General features: G+C 63.5%; 1 protein-coding gene across 1 annotated transcript in view; it reads right to left on the bottom strand.

Moving 5' to 3' along the window:
- Positions 1–14394, bottom strand: part of LOC113992914 (dedicator of cytokinesis protein 2-like) — a 51937-nt gene that overhangs the window by 2377 nt on the left and 35166 nt on the right. Inside the window, exons 30-50 of the mRNA XM_027730624.2 lie at positions 7908–8006; positions 7703–7797; positions 7348–7426; positions 7132–7232; positions 6925–6983; positions 6619–6767; positions 6322–6407; positions 5513–5669; positions 5111–5151; positions 4858–4948; positions 4655–4774; positions 4009–4098; positions 3800–3904; positions 3116–3257; positions 2887–2968; positions 2696–2780; positions 2370–2456; positions 1137–1313; positions 914–997; positions 691–828; positions 267–352 (exon numbers count right to left, since the gene is read on the bottom strand). Coding sequence (XP_027586425.2) covers positions 267–352; positions 691–828; positions 914–997; positions 1137–1313; positions 2370–2456; positions 2696–2780; positions 2887–2968; positions 3116–3257; positions 3800–3904; positions 4009–4098; positions 4655–4774; positions 4858–4948; positions 5111–5151; positions 5513–5669; positions 6322–6407; positions 6619–6767; positions 6925–6983; positions 7132–7232; positions 7348–7426; positions 7703–7797; positions 7908–8006 — 2153 coding nt within the window. The remainder of the gene's footprint in view (positions 1–266; positions 353–690; positions 829–913; positions 998–1136; positions 1314–2369; positions 2457–2695; positions 2781–2886; positions 2969–3115; positions 3258–3799; positions 3905–4008; positions 4099–4654; positions 4775–4857; positions 4949–5110; positions 5152–5512; positions 5670–6321; positions 6408–6618; positions 6768–6924; positions 6984–7131; positions 7233–7347; positions 7427–7702; positions 7798–7907; positions 8007–14394) is intronic.

The following is a 14394-nucleotide window of genomic DNA, read 5'->3' as shown; positions in this document are numbered from 1 at the left end:
GCGTGGCTCAGGTGACAGTGGTGTCCAGGTGAGCCTGGGGGCTGCACGTGGGGTGTCTCTCCTCCATGCCCCTTATAGGGACAGGGCCACTGTGGTGGCATGGCATGATGGACCCCTGAGATGTGCTTGACATAAAGGGAAGGCAAGAGGGCAGAGGACTGGGGAGATGGGAGAGAAGCACCTGGGGCAGAGCAGAGTGAAAGGCTCAGCAGGGAGGGGTGAGGGTAGAGAGAGCGGGTGGCCAGCACTCCCACCACAGCACTTGCCTGGCTCCAGCATGGCTCAGCTGGTCGCAGTCGGGTCCCCAGGCCATGGACCGGGGTCGTCCGCTCCGCTGGTCCTCAAAGAAGACCTGAGAGCATAGGGAGCCTGAGACAGCCAGGAGGGATGAGAGGGCAGAGCCTCACGATCCTTCCCTGGGCTCGGCCAGGGCCAACAGTGCCCTCTGACCAGTCCTCCTGCTGTGCCAGTGCCAGTCACCCTATGGCAGTGCTGTGCCCCTCCTGGGGCAGGCAGGGACCCTGAGGTCCCCCTTGCACAGTGCCCCTCACCCTGTTCCTGCCCCAGCTGCAGCCCCATCCAGGTGCTCCCTGCTGCCCCACACCTTGGTTTGTCCAATGTCATGCAGTGCCACGCACTGCCCGTGTCCCCCAGCAGTGCCCACCCTGTGCCTGCTGCCCTGGCACTCACCATCTCCCGCACCCCGTACTGGCTCTCCACCTTGGCCCGCAGCTGCTCGAAGCACTGCTCCATGCGCTCGTGGAAGGGCCGCAGGTCCTCTGTCACCTTCTGCCCGTGGATCTGGATCCCCTCTGCCAGCAGCGGGGTCTGCGGGAGAACGAGGACAGGTCCCCCTGGGCTTGTGGGGCTCCCTGGGACAGGGACACCCCGGGGCAGGTCCTCCTGCCTGTACCTGCCAGGTGATCAGGTCCTTCAGCTTCTCGATGTTCCCTGCATCCCTGGGGTGCTTTTTCAGGTAGGACTCCTGGAAAAAGGCCTGCAAGGACCCCCTTCAGTCCCACTGCCAGGCTGGCCCAGCTCCACACAGAGTGAGATGGCAGAGTGGTGCCAGTGCCTGTGGCCACCAGCCCCGGGCGTGCCCGGCCGGCCCCGGCGCAGCCCCCGTGTGTACTCACTGCCTCATACTTGGCGAAGCCACCCATGACAGCAGGGTCCACGATGCCATTGAGCAGCATGGAGAGCGGGTTGATGGGCAGGCTGGGGTCGTTCTGGTGCCGGTTGATCTCACTCATGATTTTCTCATTGGTTTTCATCATTGTCTCAATGGCGTTTTCCAGGGGGGAGATGATGGTCTGTGTGAGGGAGGGGAGGTCAGTGCCCGCTGACCCAGCCACCTCCCCCCCTAGTTAGGGCTGGCAGGGTGGGCTCTCCCTGGCCCCAGAGGAGGGACCCCAAGGGCTGCACATCTCGCTCCATGAAGCTCCTCAGACCCTTGGCACTGGGTGCTTGGGGCTGAGCCAAGAATTCACAGGGACGCACTGGCCATGCTGGTCCCTGCTCCCAGCACAGGCTGCCCCAAGGTCAGTCCTGCGGGCATGAGGCTGCAGTGGCTTACAGGAAACCTGGTTAACCATCGGTGTCACTTTGGGGGTGCAGCAGTGGGAGACACAGCCTGAGCACCGTGGCAGAGATGTGTGTGCAGTGCCTGTACAGCCATATGTCCCCATGCCCACAGCATCCTGTGACAGCCCAGTCGGGGCATCCCAACAGCCCAGCCAGAGCATCGTGTGGCAGCCCCCTAGGGCACGTCACATCTCCATTGCTGTGGCTCCTGAGCCTCCCTGGATGTTGGCCGAGCACCCGCCTCTGACAGAGGCACAAAGCCCATGCACGGAGCCTTGGCAGCAGCTGCTAACACCCCTCCACCCTCTGCTGCTCCCCACACGTGGTCCCTGCTGCCCACAGAGGAGATGTGTGTTCCAGTGGTCCAGCCATGCAAACCTGTCCCTGCCACCACGTTGGTGCTGCTGGCACCAGCAAATGAAGGCTGTCAGTGCCTGGAGTGCCTGGAGGTCTCCGTGCCCTGTGTCAGGCACAGCGATCCCACTTGGCACTGCCCCGAGATCAGCCCTGGTCCTGGGGCAGAGAGGCCAAGGCAATGCCAAAGGGGGGTCATGGGAGGGAGCTGGGAGCTGCGGATCTGGGGGCTCAAGCACTGAGTGGGCTGGATCAGGTGAGCACTGAGAACAGGCTCTTACGGGGTGCAAGAACCAGGGCAGAGGCTTAGAGGAGCGTGGGCAGGACATGTTCCCCATGCCCTGGCTCGAGCTCCTGGCAGGGCTGGGGGCTGGGAGCTGTGCTCACCGGGATCCTGGGAGGGCCCTGCTCCCCCCCTGCCCACTCCTCACCGTGGTGGTGGCAGTCACAGCAAACCAGCGCAGGATGCCAGGCAGGGGATAGGCTGTCACAAAGGTCGTCCGCTCGATCCACATGTTCTGCCGGAAGGGCAGCAGTCACCCACTGCCCCCCTCACATCACCTGCACTCACCCCTGGCTGCCCTGTGGGACAGGGGGCCTCCCACCTCCCCTTTTCATGGGCACAGGACCACCACCTTCCCCATCCCACGACCGGGGACCCCCTGTCTCTCCTCTGGTCCCTGGCTCCTTGCAGGGCCCCCCCCAGCCCTCCCATCCCTCCTGGTTTGGGGTCCTGGCAGCCCCTCCCAGCACTCACTGCAAATTCATTGTCAGGATCATTCGGGCCTCTCTTGAAGGGCCGTGAGTAGCTGAACTGCTGGACATGGTTGGCTTTGTAGAAGCTGTGGGGAGGGAAGGGGCAGAGATGGGAGAGGGCCCCCACTGTGTCCCACCCACAAGGAGCAGAGAGGGGGCTCCCTGTGCTTCCCCCCCATGCTGGACACTCACTTGGTGATCTGCTCCGGGATGATCCGGCCCTTGAGCCGGACCCTGGCTTCCTCCACCGGCTGCACGGTGAAGCACTGGATGTCTGCGGGAGTGAAGGAGCCACAGGCACCAGGGGGGACGGGGCTCTGGGAAGAGGGGTGAACCCCAGGACTGCAGGAGTCCCCACACGCAGGGCAGTGGACGGGGACCGAGCCGCTCTCCCAGCCCCAGCCCCCTGCACGGAGGATACACTGCCCCGGGGAGCCCGTGATGTCCTGCCCGGGAGGGGTTGTGCTCTTCAGCTTCTCAGCGTTGGGGAAGGGGCTCAGCAGCTGCATCTCGAAGTCCTCCCGGCGCTCATACTCCTTGCCCCGGTAGATGAAGACTCTGTTCTGCAGGGGAGGAAGGTGGCAGCTCATCCCAGTGCCACGGAGCGGGGCTGGGGAGCCCTAGGGCTGTGCACCAGTAAGCCCCAGAGCACTGGGGTGCAGGTGCTGCTGAGGCTGAGACCCCAGCCAAGCAGGAGACACCCCCTCTAGAAAAAAATATCTCCCCAAATGCAGCAACTGGAGGAAAAAGGAACAGACACATGGAGAATCAGGAGGTGATTGTGGCCAGCCAAGGCAGTGTCACTAATGGCAAATCCTGCCTGACCAATTCAGTGGCTTCTACAAGGGGGTGACAGCATGGGTAGATGAGGGGAGAGTGACTGGACATGTGCAAAGCATCTGACCCTGTGCCCAGGACACCCTTTTCTCCAAGCTGGACAGGCCTGGATGGGGCAGATGGGACCCTTGGCGAGCAAAGAACAGGCTGGATGGTGACACTTAAAGAGTTGTAGTCAACAGCTCCACATCCAGGTGGAGACCAGTGAGAAGTGGGGTTCTTTGGGTATGGAGGTGGCAGGCGTGGAGCTGCTCCCAGCCCCGCTTACCCGGAGGAAGGTGGGGAAGCCCTGCCCGTAGTACCCCACGGCAAAGTAGTCTGGGCTGGGCCGCAGCACCTTCAGGATCTTCTCGTAGAACTTGGCTTCCTGCTGCTGCAGGGGAGAGGGGCAGGATGGGGCCCTGCAGACCACCATCCCCCAGCTCATCCCCACCATCCTCCCTGCCAGCAGCACCCCCATCCCAGCTGGGCACCCACCAGGATGTCACTCAGCATTTCGTAGTCAAAGACGTGGCTCTCGTACTGCTCCGCCAGCTCCTTGCAGATGTGGATGGCCTCCTCCCACATCTGGAGAAGAGGGGGCCAGGGCAGGGCCCCCCCAGGACAGGGGATGCTGGGTCAGGGGGCACCAGGGGCTTCCAGAGGAGACCCCCCTGCTTGTGGGGGCACCTGCGTCCCTACCCCCCAGTGAGGAGAGAAATCTCTCCCTGTGGGGACTGGTGGTCCACTGCAGCAGCAGGACTTGGCTTCTCACTGTATCCAGCCCTGGAGCCCCCCAGCCTCAGCAAGCTCTCCTCCCGGGATGTCCCAGCTCCGGCCCCTGGCAGTACGAGGGCTGGGACTGGGACAGGATGGGATGGGGCAGGGTGGGATAGGGTGGGACAGGATGGGACGAAGGACAGTGGCTGTGAGGTGAACTCTCCAGCCAGGCTTACTGCAGGGCAGCTCCAGCCCCACCACAGCTGTGGGGAGGCTGAGGGGCTATGCTGAAGCCCAGGTCTGGGGGCTTGGAGCAGGGGCCAGAGGTGGCCAGGGGCCCAGGCTTGCCCTGAGCCAGCCGAGCTTCCTCCGGCTGTAGGGGCTTGGGGGCTCGGGGGCTGCGGGGCTGGGTGGCTGCACTCACCTTGCCCTGGTCAAAGTATTCGATGATCTGGTTGTACAGAGCCTCCTTCAGCTGGCGCTGGGTGTGCAGGTGGCAGCCGTGCAGGCCCGGCACGGGGGCCGTGTTGGGCTCCTCCGACCACTGCATGGGGGAGAGGGGACAGGACTTGGCCTGTCATGCCAAGTCACCACGGCCGCCCACCCCCACATCCCCTCCGGGCCCACCGTGAGCAGCCGGGCGTGCAGCAGCAGCGTGTAGGCTCCCTCCGTGTAGTTCTCGTAGCTGATGTGCAGGTCCTTCAGCTTGTACAGGTACCTGGGAGCGACGGAGTCGTGTGTGGGGAGTGACGGTACCGCGGGTGGGGCCTGGCAGCCAGCACAGCCCTGCCCCTCCAGCCGCTCCGACATTCCCATGGGGAGCTCGGGGCCCCAGGACTCCCCACCCCAGGTGCTGCCAGTCTCCTGGTGCTGCACTCACCTGATGTACATGGCCTGGCGGTCGATCTCCTTGTAGAAGTTCTGGGGAAGAGCAGACAAGGCTGTTTGAGTGGCCCCAGGGGTGCCACAGCCCCCCACAGTCCCACAGTGGGTCATGGTGCTGCCAGGACTGTCCCCACACAGAGAAGGGGCTACCCATGGCACCGGGGAGCTGCACGGCGACTCCCAAGGGACACCGGCTCTGGCAGTGGGTGCTCCCCATCTATGCTGTGCCAGGGGCACTGAGGGGACTTGGGGAGACACAGGACAAGTCCTGCCAGCCCCAGGGACTGTGGAAAGTGGAGGTGAGCCCCTCCCACAGCCTGCCAGCCCAGGGAGCTGGGTGGACTTGGGGTTGAGCTCTGCCATCCTCAGGGAGCTGGGGCAGGGCACAGGTGCCCACCAGGAGGTTGACGGTGCAGCTCATGCTGTAGGTCTTGTTCTCATCGTTCATGACAGCCCGGTAGTCCAGGAGCCGCTCCAGGAGTGCGGTCACCAGCTCCACGAAGTCCGTCCCGGGCTTGGCCATCTCAGAGTGTCTCTGGCAGCAGCTCAGAAGGCTGGGGAAGAGAGGGGACCATGGGTGCCACTGCACACCCAGCTCCACAGTGCTTCTTCTACTGCTCTGCTCGGCTTCCCAGGGACTGGGAGTTGGGAGAGAGAAGACCCTCAACAAGGATACCCTAAATCAACCCCTGGTCTGCAGTGAGACCCCCACAGGCATGGCCAGGATGGTGGGAGACCTGACAGCTCCATCACCCTGCATGGGAACCTGATGAGCACAACAGAGCAGGAGTAAAGCCTGGGGATGGCAGAGGCATCACGTGGGGCATGGGGTAGTTCCTGGGGCAGGGACAAGTCCCAAAGCAGAGCAGGGCTAATTCCTGGGTCGGGGGTAACTCTTGGGGTAGAACAAGGGTAATTCCTGGGGTTGAGGCATCACTGGGGACAGGAGCATCACCAAGGGCAGGGACAACACCTGGGGCAGGGGCACTGCTGGGGGCAGGCAGCGGCAGGCTGGCCAGAGCAGCAGAGGTGTGCAGGGGGCACATAATGGTGCTCAGGCACCATCCTTCCTCCTCTCTGGTCCCACTCCCCTGCGGCATTCTCCAGGTCAGGGCACAGATGTGAGGAGGAGTGGGATGGCAGAGAATGGTAGCAGCAAAAGGTCCATGCCCTGGGGAGAAGGTGGGGACGTCACCGCACACTCACATGCTCTTGAAAAGCTGCTTGTACTGCTCATCCCCACGGCCGCCCTCCACCTCACTGTCCAGCCTGCGCAGAATCTCATCCTCAAACTGCGGGGGAGCATGAGGATGGGCTCAGCTCGGCCCTGGCTGCTGCAGTAGCAGCCCCCAGACACGGGCCCTCAGAGCAGCCCCTCCCCAGGGACCACCTGGCAGAGACAGGTCCCTGTCCCCACTCCCAGGCCATGCCACTCCCCCGGTGCAGGTGGTTCCTGCACCATCCCACCCCATCCTGCTCCCCAGGAGCAGTCCTGTCCCTCACCCGGCTGAAGCTCCCAGTCAGCTGGTGCTCGCAGAGCATCATGTCGAAGAAGATGGGGATGGTGGACCTGCGCAGCTCCAGCTCTGGCACCAGCGTCATCTCCAGGATAGGGCCCACCATGCCGGGGATGAACTCAATCTTGCGATGGCCTGGGGAGGGCAGGAAGGGCTGGGGGACAGATCTGCACCCATGCAGGCTCCCATGGCCACACTGGCAATACCCCACTCCCCACAGCCAGTCTGATGATGGTGCAGATGGACACCAGCCCACGGAGACCCAGCAACCCCCCTGCACACCCTGGCTCACCGAGGCTGTACCACATGTCCCGGATGGACGCTCCGATCGTGGCTCTCATGTCCCCGTACCTGCCGGGATGGTGGTCAGTCAGCATCGCTCTGCAGCCCAGGGTGTGGCACACCGTGGCCAGCTCGCCCCAAAATCCCTGACCCTACGGCATGGTGGCAGCCTGGGGCAGGGACCCGAGGTGTTGCCAGTTGGCCGGAGTGGACTCACTTGGCCAGGATGCTGTTGCGCTTGGCTGGGGAGAAGTTCTCCAGCTGCAGGGACTCCTGAGTGAGGAAGGCCACGGCCAGGTGGAAATAGTTGTTCCAAAGCTGCAGTAAAAGCACAGGGATGAATGTCAGGCTGAGTGAAATGGGGGGCTGGGGGCCAGGGTGTGTCCTCTCCTGGACCCCCAGTCCCCACCAGGAACTGGCAGTGCCCACTCACCTGCAGCTCAAAGCTGCTGTTGCTCAGGAACATCTTGGTCAGGGTCGTGGCAAAGTGGTTGATGGTGCGCAGGAACTCCCTGGGACCAAGTGGCCACAGGCACTGAGCAAGAGCAGCACCAGTGTGCCCACTGCCCAACCCAGTGTGCCCACCATGCACGTGCCCACCGCTGTCCCGCAGTGGGGGTAGGGCAGGGGCCTTTGTGCCCACTGCAGCACAGCCTAACGCCGCCTGGGTGCACCGGTCCTGCGTGCCTGCTCCAGTGTCTGCCTGCCCCGTGCCCCATGAGGAACCCCAGGGTCTCACCCCCAGCCCCAGTGCCTGCCTACAGGTCCCTCCCAGCCCAGGTCCTCACCGGTTCTGCACCATGTTCATCACCACCCAGTCGCAGGGATACACTGTCTTCCCAATCAGGTCCTTGAAGAGAATGAAGGTCTCCATGAGGAAGTCCTGCCAGGGAGGAGGAGATGTCAGGAGCTGGGCTGGATCATGATGCCCTCTTGGGAAGACAGGGAGGTGCTGTGAAGGAGGTGCTGGTGTTGCCAAGGGGCAGCACTCACCATCAGCTCAGGCCGGGAGGGGAATGCCTGGATGTAGGCACTGTAGTGGTCCTTGTCCATCTGGCTCAGGATGGAGGCCATGCAGGCCACGTAGTGGCTCTGGGGGAGATGGGCTGGTCAGTCCCGTGACCATGGAAGGGGACACTATCGGTGTTCCCCCAGTCAGTCTGTACCCTGGAGGCCCAACTGCTCTGGGGAACATTCACCCCCTGCCTGCCCTGGTTCCCTCCACCCCAGCTCCACAGACTTTTCCTGCCCCCCTTCATCTCCAGCTCCTGGTCTGCACATCCCACTCCAGCGATGGGAGGGCTCTGGCACCTGCCATGACGCCGAGGGGATGCAGGCATAGCTCTACAGCGTGGTGCTAAGCATCTCTGTCATTTTTAAGGGAATTTAAGGTCATCTGTGGATGCAAAGGCATTTTGAAAATAGTAAGGAGGTTCTTTCTGGAGCCCAGTGCCTCCAGTGAAGGGTCCCAAACTGAGCCCTTGGCTCAAGTCCAGGAGGCTCCTGGCTTTGTGGTGAGATAAGCAGCCTGCACAGGAGCAGGATGCTGTCCAGAAAGCTGTCCTGGGGATCTCTGGGGTAAGAGCATCGTCCTGCAGGCTCAGGATGAGTGATGGCCCTGTCGTGCCCCAGTGTTACTGATGGAACTCTGTGATCATGCCGTGAGCCCTGTGAGGGCAGCACCGGGCACTGGGCACCACTGTCCATCCCGGGTGTGCTGGAGCAGCCCCAGCAGCTCTGCACAGGACACGGGGTGCCACAGGAATCTTCCAGTCCCGGTAGGTTGATCAGTGCCAGAGCTTCCTCCTGGACAATTTCACCGGCCCCAGGCCAGCCCTTGCCAACAACATGGAGCCCAAAGGGAACAGCCCAGGGCGGTTCGGAGGAATGTGGTTGCTGCCAGTGACCAAGGGCTCCAGCTTCGTCCCCGCAGCTCCCAGGCAGCCCCGGGAGCTCCTCGGGATGGGGCGCAGCCCTCTGAGGGCTGCTGCGGGGAAGCCACGGCCAAAACTGGCTGCGAGCGGATTTGCAGGGAATGATCTTGGGGGAAGCAAACGGATCAAACCCCAACAGCTCACGATCCTTCGGGCATCCAGGTGACGCCACAGCCCCGCGGCCGCCCCGCCGAGCGCTGCCCCGCGCAGCAGCACCGGCACACCGGGGGCCCGCAGCCACCGCACCGTCCGGGCAGGACCCGCCTGGTGCCGGGACCGGGGCTCCTCCGGGGCTCCTCCGGGGCTCCTCCGGGGCTCGGTACCCGGGCGCGCTCCCCGTCGCGAAGCTCCGCCCCCGCCCCGCTCCGCCCCCGCCGGCTCCGCCCCGGTACCGGCGAGCGCGCGCCGCCCGCCCCGCCCCGCCCCGCCGAGCCCCGCGCCCGCCGCTGCCGGAGCCGCTCCGCCGCCGAGCACCAGGTACCGGTGGGGTGGGGAGAGGGCTCTGCCGGGGAGCGGGGCGGCGGCCGGGCCGGGCGCTGCGGGCATCGGCCCTGCGGCGCCGGGCCAGGACCGGGACCGGGACTCCGGGCGGCCCCGCGGCCGGGGCGTAGGAACCCCGGGGCCAGGAACGGCGACGCGGTACCGGGAGCCCTGAAGCCGGGACTGCGCGACGGTGCGGGGACCCCGGGGGCGCGGGGGCGATGCGAACACCCGCGGCCCCGCGGGATGTGCGGGGGGCCGGCGGGGCCAGGGCGAGGAGCCGGGCTGGGCTGGCAAGGGGGATCCGTGGTGTCCTCCCGGCCGCCGGTGCGTGGTGCCCGGCCCTGGAGTCCCGGGGGTCGCGGCACTTCCCAGTCCTCCTCTTCTTTGCCCCCGCTAAGCAGGAGCTGCCCCGGGAACTGCGGGAGCCACGGGGGCGGTGGCACCCCGCACCGAGCATCCTATGGCAGGCACCGTGCGCCGGGTACCCCGCTCCGAGCCCCCTACGCTGGGCACCCCGCACGGACGTGGCCGCCGGCTGCGGTGGCGGAGTCTCTGGGGGTCACAGCCGTGCTGGAGCGGTGGCACAGTGTGCAACCGAGGGAGGTGAATCTCTGATGGGAGCCGAAGACCCCCAGATCGTGCCCCGGTGCCGCAGCCGAGCCGTGCCGCCCCGGCCCGTGTCCCCGCCGCTTGCCGAGTCGCTGCGTGCGGGGCCGCGTGCGAGAGCCGCGCTGGGGAGCGGCCGGGCCGGCTCGGCTGTGCCCCGCTCCCCCTCGTGAGGGACGGGTCGCTCAGGCGGGGCTGTGCCGGCTGACACACGCACACGCACATCCAGGGATGTCACTTTGGGCACCGCGCGCCGCGGTGACGCCGGCCGGGGCTGGAGGGATTCAGCCCACGTTGCTCCCGGCTGCTCCCGGCGCCGCGCTCCGCGCCCAAGGCCTTGTGTCCGCCAGCGGGGCTCCGGGATGCGGGAGCGAGCCCAGCCAGTCCTGCGAAACAGGGAGGCGCAGCTCCCGGGGTGCGCCGGTGCCTCCCGGGGTGCGCCGGTCCCGACCCTCCCTACGGGATCGCGCACAAAGCCCGTTAGAGCTGCGGCTCCCGGCAGAGGTGCGGGGAGGCGGGAGGTCTCCGCGGAGCCGGTTTTGTGTTGGAAGCATGAGGTGGACACGTATGAGTAACCACTGGGCCACGGCTGTGCTAGCGTGTGCCTGCATGGGGACACACGGGGACACCGATGTCAGCTGCCCACTCTGGGTGGCAGAACGCATTTAGTGCCAGCAGCAGCTCCCGGCGGTCTCCACACTCGGCAGCTCTCGGGGGCAGGGGAACGAGCCCCTCGGCACAGCCGCGGTGGCAGGGACGCGGGGGACCACCGGCTGCGCTGCCTCCCTGCGGTGCTGCCCGAGGAGAAGGGCCAGGGGGCCGCGGGGGGGACCCCCAGGCAAAACCAGGCTGAGGCTGGTACCCCCGGCCCTTTCCCTCGTCCCCTCTCCATGGGGAGGGTTTGTCCTTCTGGCGTGCTCGGAGGAGTGGGGTGGATTTCATCGCAGAAGCTTCTTTGGACTGAGGTTGTCTTCTTTACAAATGATAATTATTATAATTATTTAATAGTATGGTGGCATCCAGAGGCCATGGATAATTAGTGGGTCTATTCCCATCCGTGCTAACAACACTACTCCAGTCCTAACCAGTGCCGTTGGCAGAGCCTGCCTCCCGTATTTGTGGGGATGATCTGTGTGGTCCAGGCTGTTTGATGGGGGGGAAACTGAGGCACGGGGAGACAGGAGGACACTTGGTAATTCCCAGATTCCCCTGGTAACCACAGTTGTCCAAAGCACATGGAGATAAAGGGGAGCAGGCTGTCTGATGGCATTGGGAATGCACTTAAAGGCAGGAATTTGTATTCTGGAAGGACATTCTCTGTGCTGGGAGCTGCAGCTGCAGAGGCCGCAATGCTGGCTGCTGGCACCATGGCTGGTGGGCACCAGTGAGACAGGGGCTATCCCAGGGGGATCCTGCTGAGCCCCCTAAGCCCAGATCAGTGTGTGCAGGGGTGGCCGGGGTGGTGTGGGAACAGCTGGGTGGTGAAGCCTTTCCAGCTTTTTCCATAACTGTGCTCTGGGGAAAGCTTGTGGCTTTCTGATGCCATTTCTGGCATGAGAGGAAGCCCCTGGAGTCCTGGTCTGACAGGGCCCTCCGGCCTGGCTGGCTGCTCTGCACGCTGGGGAGGGTGGGCTCCAGATGGGCGCCCAAGCCCCTTCTGGAAAGGTGAGACACCCTCCCTGGAGAGCACGGGGCTGTGGGGTCTGCTGATGAGCTGTGTCTCGCTTGCCTGGTCCTGTCATTTGCTCAGGATCATCCTGGGCCAGAGGTGCTGGCAGAGCCCTGGGCTTTGGTTGTGCTCTCTGGGCTGGATTGAGCTCTCTGGGCTGGATCTCTGTGACAAACATCTTCCCAGATCCCTGTAGACACGCAGAGCATTTCCGGGGCTCAGAGGAGCATGGTATTGCTCACACCACATTTGCTGGGTGTTCTTCCTCCCAGGGTGGTCTCTCCTGCAGCCCCAAGGAGCGGCACTGAACTGCAGTGCTGGCAGCAGCTCCAGGGATGTTCTCTTGCTCCTCCATGGAGGTGGCTGAGGGAAGCCCTGGGATATGGAACAAACTCCTCCTGAGGTGCTCCTGCTCCACATGGGCTGTCTGCCCCGCTCTGCCCGTGCTCGCCCAGGCAGGTCACTCTACCTCTTCATGTCTCATTAAAACAGTGATACCGATGCTCCTCTGCTTGGCAGAGGTGGGAATGCCAGCAGGTAGTGGAGGGAACAGAGACGCCACTGCCATGACAGCCATATTAGCATCCACAGGAGACAGAGGAATAATTTGGCTTCTGCAGCTTCTGAAGGCTCACGTAGAGGCTTTGTACTCCCCTCTTCCTGACCGTGTGCATCCTCCATCTGCAGCAGCAGCACATCTGCAGGTGGAGGGGAGCAATGGAAGGAGAGCTGGTGACCTCTGTGTGCCAGGAGGCTGTCGCTGCTCCTTCCCAACCAATGGGACCTCTTCTGTGGGCATGAGCCATGGTGTGTGTGACCAGGGCACCCAGGAGCCCCCGTGGCCTCAGAGAGGAGCCTGCAGGGTGCTCGTGGGTGCTGCCCTGTGGGAAGATGAGTGGCGGAGACCCCCCGCCCTGGCTGGGCTCCAGAGCCTTCTCCTGGGCCCCGTGGCTGGGAGAGTGACTAATGTTCCCGCAGAGCACTTCAGCCAGTGACCTACATAGGGATGAGTGCGGATCCCTCGGCTCATGCGAGCTGCCACTCGTGCCAGGACCCGTGTGCCAGTGCCACTTCTGGAACCCCTGGGCAATGCTCTGTGGGGGCTGGGGGGCTGTAGGGCACAGGCACCCTGGGCACGGCCACGGTGACAGGGACGGTGCCTGTGCCTTCGGTCAGGCCAGCCCAGGGGTCCTGGGGGAGCCCCAGTGGTGTTTGAGCAGCGCCCTGAGTGCTGCCTGGAGGGAGGGATCAGGTGCTGTGAGGACCACTGGGGACATGAGGAGCTGGGCTTGGGGACGTGAACAGAGCTGGACCCACAGAGCACTGGGACTGTGGCTGAAGAAGGGACGTTTCCTCACTGGGGACCACAAGGGCTGAGTGCTGAGGAGGGAGAAGAGCTGCTCGAGCGGAAGCGCTCCATTGGCACAAGTACAGTCGGATATAAACGTGCCTGCAGGAAATGAGAAGGTCTGTGAGGCTCTGAGCAGCTGGGTTCTGGAAGAGCCTCCAAGAGAACCGTGAGGGCAGGGCATGAGCTGCCTTCGTGGTGGAGCTTCCTCAGCGAGGAACTGGATTTTGGGTGTGCAAGTTGCCTGAGGAGCTGCTCTGAGTCCTCCTTCCTTGAGTCCCAGAGATGCTCTGATCTGAGTACAAACGCCTCGAGTCCTCCCAGAGCCAAGGCAGGATTAGACTCTGCTGTGGAGTGATGTGTCACAAGCCTGGCTTATGCCCCTCCAGTGCCTCATCCTCCAGTGCTGACCCTCTCCATTGCCAGCAGCACCTCTCTCTTCTCTGGAGATCAGAAAAATCAGAAGTGTTGCCCCACAGAATCTGTTACCTCATGAGTGGAGCCGGGTCATTTGCTGCTCTCCTCTGCAGTTCCAGGAGAATCTGACTTCCTCCCTCATAAATCTCATCTCCCGTCCTCTTGCATCCTGAGAAGATTTATGTGTCTGTTCCGGTTTTCCCTCTGCCACAGGCATTACTAGGAGGACGAGGAGGAGGATGGGTGGGGAAAGGGCCAAAGCTGGCAGATAACTTTCTGTACAGAGCAGTGTGAAGCAGGGCTCTGTCCTCTGAGGGCAGCCATGCACCATGCGAGGTGAGTCCCACAATGCAAACCCGGCAGGTTTGGTGCCTCTCACTCACAAAATTCCCCATCAGTCAGTGCTGGCCAGAGGAACCCAGTGCTGGGGCTCTCCCAGGGGAGATTCCCAAGCCCTTTGCAGGCTGGTGGGCAGGTGACGCAGGATGAGGTGCAGCATCCCACCATCCGACATGGCACGGCGTGTTCGCGGCAAAGGGCTCTGGGCTGGGGAGGGAGCTGGGCTGGCACATGATTCGGAGCCCTGGTGCTGCTCACTAGGAGGGTACTCGATCTTTGCGGGCGCTGGTCAGTGGTGTCCATGGGAAGAGGTTCCCAACACTTCCTCAGCTCCTGGGCTCAGTGGAGCAGACATCCTTCCCAGCTGTGCTGAGCATCCAGTGCAACCCGCTGCTGCAGGACTCATGTCCTCTGTTGCATTACAGGAGAATCACCTGGTTTTACCTGTACACCATCAATGTGACCTGCTGTCCCACCTTATCCATGAGCCTGGAATTGCCACAGGAACCAGAGGAGAAAAACCACTCAGATCTAAAAAATTGCTGAGATGGAGGATCCTCCCTTTCCAAGCTGCTCCTGCACCAGCTGGCCTCACTTTTTAAGGAAGTTACTCCTCCAGCTCGTCAACCCGTGTTTCCAGCTGCCATGAGCACAGCCTGGAACCGCTGCCCAGAGCCCCATCCT

The sequence above is a fragment of the Pipra filicauda genome, unplaced genomic scaffold (genome assembly GCF_003945595.2).
Source record: "Pipra filicauda isolate LSUMZ 115617 unplaced genomic scaffold, ASM394559v2 scaffold628_size223124_pilon, whole genome shotgun sequence".
Classification (NCBI taxonomy): Eukaryota; Metazoa; Chordata; class Aves; order Passeriformes; family Pipridae; genus Pipra; species Pipra filicauda.
Note: the sequence above shows the minus strand (reverse complement) of the source record. Positions and strands in the feature narration are given on the sequence as shown.